The 8397-nt window shown below is 35.0% G+C and overlaps 1 protein-coding gene across 1 annotated transcript in view; it reads left to right on the forward strand.

The window, feature by feature from the left end:
• Nucleotides 1-7172, forward strand: part of galnt12 (UDP-N-acetyl-alpha-D-galactosamine:polypeptide N-acetylgalactosaminyltransferase 12) — a 34381-nt gene extending 27209 nt beyond the window's left edge. Inside the window, exons 7-10 of the mRNA XM_030147592.1 lie at nucleotides 2149-2280; nucleotides 2475-2588; nucleotides 5825-5980; nucleotides 6127-7172. Coding sequence (XP_030003452.1) covers nucleotides 2149-2280; nucleotides 2475-2588; nucleotides 5825-5980; nucleotides 6127-6264 — 540 coding nt within the window. The 3' untranslated portion in view covers nucleotides 6265-7172. The remainder of the gene's footprint in view (nucleotides 1-2148; nucleotides 2281-2474; nucleotides 2589-5824; nucleotides 5981-6126) is intronic.
• Nucleotides 7173-8397: the final 1225 nt, after the last annotated feature.

Genomic DNA, 8397 nt, shown 5'->3' on the forward strand with positions numbered 1-8397 from the left:
ACTGGATTACACTTTGGTACTACATAATACCTCAAAGTACAAACTGTTGTGTTTTTACTACCATACTTTATCTGGTCTACAGTAGTAGGTTTCTGTTATGTCTGGTATTTTTCCAGTAGCTCAGAATAGATTTCCTCTTCATCCGGTGTTAAAGCCTGTAGAAAGTTGGCTTGTTTTAATAAAAACACACATATGATATTCAAGTGTCTAACAGCATAAAAAATCTGACATTTATAAACTACAACAAAAGCTGGTCCAAAAACAGCTGATTTTGCACCTATAGGCACATATGACTGGGGCTAAACATACTTTAAATATTACCTAATTATATGCTAGGAAATTAAATGTAGTATATGTTATAATTGTACATGTATTTACATTATTTGTATACATTTTTTGGAAAGCAGAGGCACAGAACCATAGTTAGCTGGCAGCAAATGGTAGCTCGTTACTTTAGGTAGGAAACTGATTTGGATTTTTTTTTAAGATACATTGAATTCATTGTGCTATATTGCACAAAACCCCAATCCAAGAAAATGTATTTAAAAAAATATACATTGTTTTGAATTTGGATTAGAATTAATTCTCATTTTAATGTTCATTATTGGTGCACATAAAACCCTAAATTATGTATTTAAATGCTATTGTTTACTGAGGTCTCATTAGCGTCACCTACTATGTCAGAGTTAATATCCTCTTAATAGAATAGTCAAAACAAACACTAGAAACTTTAATGTTACATATCTTATGTACGCATTTGGAGGCTGAGTTGAGGGCAAAACACTGTGATTTGAGTCTTAACCACTAGATAAATGTGTTTGTTTGTGTGTTTTTGGAGACACTAGACCAGTGGTTCCCAACCTTTTCTAGCCCATGACCCCATTTTAACGTCACAAATTTCTGGTGACCCCAGACATTCAAAATGAAGACTTTTTTTTTTTTGCTAAAATTAATTTGTTTGTGATCATGTAATAGTTTGCTATACTATGTTGCGAATAAATGTTAATTTTAGACACATTTAGTCTATATAATGTATATTATTATGGACAGAGGCAGAAAAGGCAGGTGTAGATTACTGCACAAAGTGAGGATTTTATTTTCCTTGGTCAGGATATGTACAGTCAGTCCAGCTTGGATTTACAAGGCTGACAATTAATACTGAACAAACAAGAACTCAAACTACGATTTATGAAAGAGCTGCAGCATCTGAAACTGACACAATGAACATTTGAAAGATAAACAGTACCACAGTGCTTCAGTTTCAGACTCACAGTTTGTCATGTCTGTTATGTTTGTGATTGTCTTTCTCAACTCACCTTATCTATCTGTCTGTCTGTCTGTCTGTCTGTCTGTCTATCTGTCTATCTATCTATCTATCTATCTATCTATCTATCTATCTATCTATCTATCTATCTATCTATCTATCTATCTATCTATCTATCTATCTATCTATCTATCTATCTATCTATCTATCTATCTATCTATCTATCTATCTATCTATCTATCTATCTATCTATCTATTTTATTTTATTTTATTTTTTAATTTTTATCAATTAGTAGAAATTTCAGGTGACCCCATTTGAATTCCTGGTGACCCCACATGGGGTTCCGACCCCAAGGTTGAAAAACACACTAGACAGCCTCAGCTGATCTAGTGTGGGGGGGTCTGAGTGTCCAGTGATACTATAGCGATGCAGAACAACTTTAGGTGGTGCTGTTATACACAAGTTAAGCACATACAGTCATGGAAAAAATTATTAGACCATCAAAAGTCATCAAAAACAATGGTTATGCAATCAAGCACTAGCTCCTGTGTGTATCATGTGACTAAAACACAGAAAAGAAAACATGGAATACCTAAAGGCACTGTTTTTGTCAGTACAGTGCCATAGCTATTGATGTAAGAACTGAGGTGATTTTGGTTATTATCAAGAAAACATGGAAACATGGTGGATTGCAGCAGACACACACACACACACACACACATTCCATTTTTGATTAGAAAATGGCTTTGATTCACATTTTTCATCATAAATTATTTAATAACAGGAACCGTACCATCCAACTATTGAATCTTAGGTCAATTAGTAAGTAAGAGGGGACTGAAATAATGAGGCAGATCTGTGAATTGTGGCTTTTGTTCAACAGGAGGCCTTTGGAGACGTGACGGAGCGGAGGAATCTCCGGCAGAAGCTGGGCTGTAAGAACTTCAGGTGGTACTTGGACAACGTCTACCCCGATATTCACGTCCCGGAGGATCAGCCCGGCATGTTTGGAATGGTGAGAGCGTATATGAGCCACTGATTACAAGGCTTAAAATTAGAAAATTAATTTGCCCACGCTCGCTAGATTAAATTAATTAACTCAAGCTGGGCTGGCACAAAAAAAAGACATGATTTTCCAATTATTTCTGTAAGCTGTGTTTTTACCCATACATTAAACGATGTATTGATGAGTTTTTTCTTCTGTTGTAGTTGAAGAACCGGGGTAAGACCAACTACTGCTTTGACTACAACCCTGGAGATGAACACTCAGTGACTGGCAAGAGGGTCATCCTTTACCCCTGCCATGGCATGGGTCAGAACCAGGTACTTTGTCTTCCATTCCACAGCCTCGGTGGGCCAAAGGATCTAATTCGGAATATTCATTATTTCTGATTTCACGCTTTTTTTCCCTCTTCATTTTTCCATCTCATACCGTGTTAACCTTAAAAGCAAAGCTCCCTCACCTGTCTCCCATTTCCCTGTAACATCAATAATAACATGTATAAATAGGTGTTCAGACCCTATAAGTAAGGATGCAATCCTCTTATTTCACGGTGCATCACATGGTTTATACCTGTTGTACAGAAGTATTGTGATAGACTCCCACTTTCATGATATGATGTGTATTATGATACACACTGATGTAATCTGTTGGATGTGGCTTCTGCTGTGTTTATATTGTTTGCCAAATGCAGGTTCTTTATGTGCTTTAGAGTCACACTGATAACACTTTCATGTTATAGTCAGCACAGACATGACATTTCACATGCATCTGGAAATGCAGAAACATAAGCCATCTCTTGGTTCATTGGGTCCATTTGTTCTCATAGTTCATATCTTTTCATGCCTCTGAACTGGAAATATTTCTCTGACGTTACCATCAGTGCAGCATCTGAAGAATGATGTGATGAACTCCAGCACCAACACTGACAAAGACTAAAGGATGAAATAATAACAGTTATTATTGTTATGACCACATTTCGCACAAATGTGTAGCAGGTTATTTCCACAAGGTGAAAGTTTCACACTAGTGAACACATATCTCAGGAATGCTTTGAGGGGATTTTTTTCAGCATTGGCACAGTCATACACATGGACTAAAGCAGTTTTCCATTAATAATATGGAGGGGGGTGGTATTATTTATAGGTTTTAATAATAATAATAATATAACAACTTATGAATAATGACAACTCCAAATTTGTCTCTTTACGTTACTTTACTCTTTACGAAATTACATTAAATTATGAAAATATTTACATCAAATTGAATAACCTGAAAAAAACTGACATTTCTTAAGAAAAATAAGTGCAATTTTAGCAATATCATGACTCAACTTATCATTTATACATGTGCATTATGGATCAGATCTAAAAAGGTACAAAACGTTTAGTAACAGGCAGAATATTGTTAAAATTGCATATAATTTTCTTTAGATATTTCAAGTTGTTCGTATTTGTTCAGGTTATTCACATTTTGTTGTTAAAGGATAATTTGTTAATGTAAATATTTTCATAATTTAATGCACTACAGCAAAGAGAAACATGTGGAGTTCTCATGATTTATAAACATAATGTAATATTATTTTTTTCACATTAAACTAAGATGAAAATTTGGAGTCATTATTTATAGGTTATTCTATTATTTTACTTGAGATCACATTTGGTCTGTATGAGGAACCTGAACTAAATAACATTAAATTATGAAAATATTTACATTTTTAAACTATCTAAACAAAAAATGTGAATAATCTGAAAAAAAAAACTTACATTTCTTTAAAAAAATAATTGCCATTTTAGCAGTATTATGCCTCAACTTATCATTTATATATGTGAATTATGGATCAGATCTACAAAGGTACAAAACGTTTAGTAACAGGCAAAATATTGTTAAAATTGCATATAATTTTCTTCAGATATTTCAAGTTGTTCGTATTTGTTGAGGTTATTCACATTTTATTGTTGAAGGATAATTTGTTTAATGTAAATATTTTCATAATTTAATGCACTACAGCAAAGAGAAACGTGGAGTTTTCATGATTTATAAGCATAATGTAATATTATTTTTTTCACATTTCATTTCACAACTAAGATGAAAATTTGGAGTCATTATTTACAGGTTATTCTATTATTTTACTTGAGATCACATTTGGTCTGTATGTGGCCACTGAACTAAAACAACACCTTTTACTGTTAATATCTTCAGTTTGATTTTGATTTGATAAAGCACTTTGTGACTATCTGTGAAAAGTGCTCTATAAATACAATTTACTTACTTACTTACTTACTTACTATAGTTTTTGCACTTTGCAAATTCTACCCACAGGCCAGAGTGGAACCTTTGGCAGGCCAATTTTGGCCCACAGGCCGCATGTTTGACACCCCAGGAGTAGTGTATTGCTTCACCATATAGCATTTTGAACCAGAACCACCATCTTCTGAAACCACAACTGCCCCTCAGTACAACCAGGAAATTAAAAATACTAGAAATTTCAGGTAACCCCATTTGGATTCCAGGCAACCCAAAGGTTGAAAAACACTGTTGTATTGTACTAATGTATGTAATGTTCTGCCATGTCATTTTACAGTGGTTTCAGCCAGTTCCCCATAGACACCACAGCTAGCAAATAAAACTGCCTAACATTAATAATACTTGTCTTTTATAAAAACATAAACATTATATCCTGAAATAAATCTGTTATCAAATAATCACCAATATGTTATTCAGCTAATGCAGGGGTGTCAAACTCATTTTCGTTCAGGGGCCACATTAAGCCAAATTTGATCTGAAGTGGGCCGAGCCAGTGAAATAATAACATAATAATATATAAATAATGTCAACTCTAAACTTTCGTCTATGTTTTAGAGTGACAAAAAGTAAAATTGTATGATGAAAATGTTTCCATCTACCAACTACTCTTTAAAACAATGTGAATAACATGAACAAACTGAAATTTCTTAAGAAAACTAAGTGCAATTTTAACAATATTATGTCTCAGTTTATCATTTAAACATGTAAATTACAACTTACAGATCACAGTGGATCTACAAATACACAAAACATTTAATAACAAGCAGAATATTGTTAAAATTACACTTCAGACATTTCAAAAATGTTTATATTTGTTGAGGTTATTCATGTTTTTTGTGAAATGTTAGTTTGTTTTAGTGTAAATACAGTAAAATGACATGAACATTTTTATATTTACAAAGAGAAAAATTTGACGTTGTGAGTATTTATGGGTTATTATGAAAGTATTTTAGTAATCCGACCCACTTGAGATTAAATTGGTCTGTATGTGGAACCTGAACTAAAATGATTAATATCTTCAGTGTAATTTTTGCATTTCACAAATTCATCCCAGGGGCTGGAGTGGTCCCTTTGGCGGGACCCTTTGGCTAATGGGTTTCTGTGAATCTGCGTTTATCACAATGACAGAAACTGGTCAGAGTAGGTTGATGTGTAGGATGAAGTTGATGGTCAGATCAATTTAAAAACAAAACTGAATGAAGGAATGAGTTAAATCTAAAACTTGCACACTCCTGTTTGTCTTTTTCTTCAGTTTTTTGAGTATTCCATGGATGGTGAGATCCGCTATAACACAAGGGAACCTGCTGGATGCATTGTAGGTGACAACATCAGTACCTACTTGTCCGTACACCTTTGTAGGAAACGAGGACAACCTTTACCACCAGACCAGAAATTTATCCTCCGAGAGGTGAACCACCCAGTTACTGTTTGTCTTTGAACCGTCACTGAAACTCATTTAAGTTTTGGCATTATTCCCAGTTCCTACTAATAATTATCACATTGTTTACCTTGTGTCAGCTGTATAATGATGTGTTTTTCCATGTGTGTCTTCAGGATGGAAGCCTGTACCACGTGAGCAGTCAGAAGTGTGTTCAGGCTGTAGATAAGACTGACAACGGAACACCCGCCCCCTCACTCCAACCCTGCTCTGACAATGCCCACCAACAGTGGTACTTTGAGGAGAAAATGTAGTAGTACCACCCAAAAATCTGTTTTCATTCAGGACCCCTATCCCGTGGAAGGATATAGGTGAACCGAACATTGCTAAAGGATTTTGTACAAGTTTTCCTTCACCTTAAAGGGTCCAAATGCAGGAAGTCACACTCGACAATAACCTGCTTAATGTAAAGCTGGATGTATTGTCAAGCTACACTGAAAAAGTCTTTTTCAGGTACTCTGTGACTAGGAAGGATTTTTTCCAAGATGCTGTGGCTGGGAAACGGTAGTCTCCTGGAGTGTACCTTATTTTATTTTCTGTTTTTCTAATTAAGGAGAAACTGGAGTATTACTTACAATATGCTGGCATTTGTACACTCTAATGTTTGGAAGTCACTTTTAAAAGATGATCTCAGTTTGCTCTCTTTACTCGGAGAGATGCTGGAAAAAACATTAACTGCTGTTTCCTTCTTTAAGTAAACCCAGAGGCTCTTAGGAGCTACACTCCAGCATTTCACTGGTGTTCCACAAGTGCCATAATGAGGCATTTAATGTTATTTTTTTCTTTTCCAGTAGAGGGCATCATTGCTCCTTTCATCGAGTTCCTTTCTTGCACTGCGTTCCCTATTTGTCATGTGAAAGTGGGACAAATGTTCAGGTATTTTGTTAAGAACCTTTTCCGTATATTTCGAGTGCTTGCTCCTCTTTTCATACCAGCGGCTTAGAAAAAAGCTGTAGATCACAGGCATTATGTGAGTACCTAGTACCTCTTCAACTAAACCACCTGACTACTGATAACAGGAGGCACTCCAGTCTCATTCCCTTGTGCTTTGAATGAAGTCATTTTTGCAATGCAAATTGAACTTAAGTAAAATGATGTAGGTCATTTTACTTCATTTGGTGTCAACTATATTTGTTTTTAAATTATACTTTTTTTTTCTAGATTTGTATGTTGTTTTTTTAGTGTCACATCTCATCTGTTGTCATTACGAAGAGGGGATTTAATGTTCAATGCTGGCAAACACATGCACAAACACTGAAGGTTTGAACCCTGTAGGATCTTCTTCTGCATCTTATTTGCATCTTGTCTGTTGGGAGGCCATACAAGTGCCTGAAGGGAGAGAAAATACAACAGCATGTAATTATTCTTATATCAGAGTAGGGATGTAACAATATGAAAATTTCATATCACAGTTATTGTGACTAAAAATATCACGGTTATCATTATTATCGCGGGATTGTTGAAATTGTGCTCAAAATGTTCAAAAAGTACTAATACACACACTGAAATAATTTAACCAAGTTGTATTTTGAAAAAAAAAAACAAAACAAAACAAAAAACAAATAAAATAGTAGGCACAATGTACCTTCTGTTGGCAGAAACATTCAAATATTAACCCTTAGTGGTCTGAGCCTATTTTGGACGTTTTTCAGTCCTTTTGATTTTGCCTTTATTTATTATATAAACAAATGTTTACTATACCCATATTTGGGATCTTTTTTTTTCAGCACAACTTCATCTATATCATCTGTCTATAATTTTTTTCACTTTAACTTACTATAAAAACACAAAAGGACAAAAAACACACACAAAAAAATAAAATCTAATTTGAAAAAATCAAAATTGTAATAAATTAAAACTATACTCAAATATTTGACATAAAAGCAGATCTTTACTTAGGTGTTTTCTACGGAAAAGTGTGGTAATCAAACACGGTTATCATGATAATTAGAATTTAAACGGTAATACTAACCGTCTGCAATTTTACCGTGGTTTATCGTTATACTGGTGATCGGTACATCCCTATATCAGAGGAAAATGCTTGTGTACTGAATGTATATGAAGTTTCTCGGTCAGAGAAACAGTAGTAGGGTGTACACACTGGCGTATTCTCCCCTGATAAGAGTATGCACAGGCAGGGAGTGTTTCCCTCGTGTGAATTAGTCTTGTGGGTTGTTCAGATTTGTGTTCTCTGCCTCCGCTGTCATCAGTCAGAATCCGACAGCTATATCCCCCCTCTGTTCTGAGCTGTGGTCACTTCGCCATCCCCCGGGCTGCGTAGAGGGACCGCAGGAAAACACAGAGGAGAAGCAGACAGTTGTTAGTGTCTCCAGAGTGCCGGGATGCCAGATGGCGGCTTGATTGATTTTCTGGTCCTCTCCCAATTC

Source organism: Sphaeramia orbicularis, chromosome 11 (assembly GCF_902148855.1).
Source record: "Sphaeramia orbicularis chromosome 11, fSphaOr1.1, whole genome shotgun sequence".
In the NCBI taxonomy this organism is placed as follows: Eukaryota; Metazoa; Chordata; class Actinopteri; order Kurtiformes; family Apogonidae; genus Sphaeramia; species Sphaeramia orbicularis.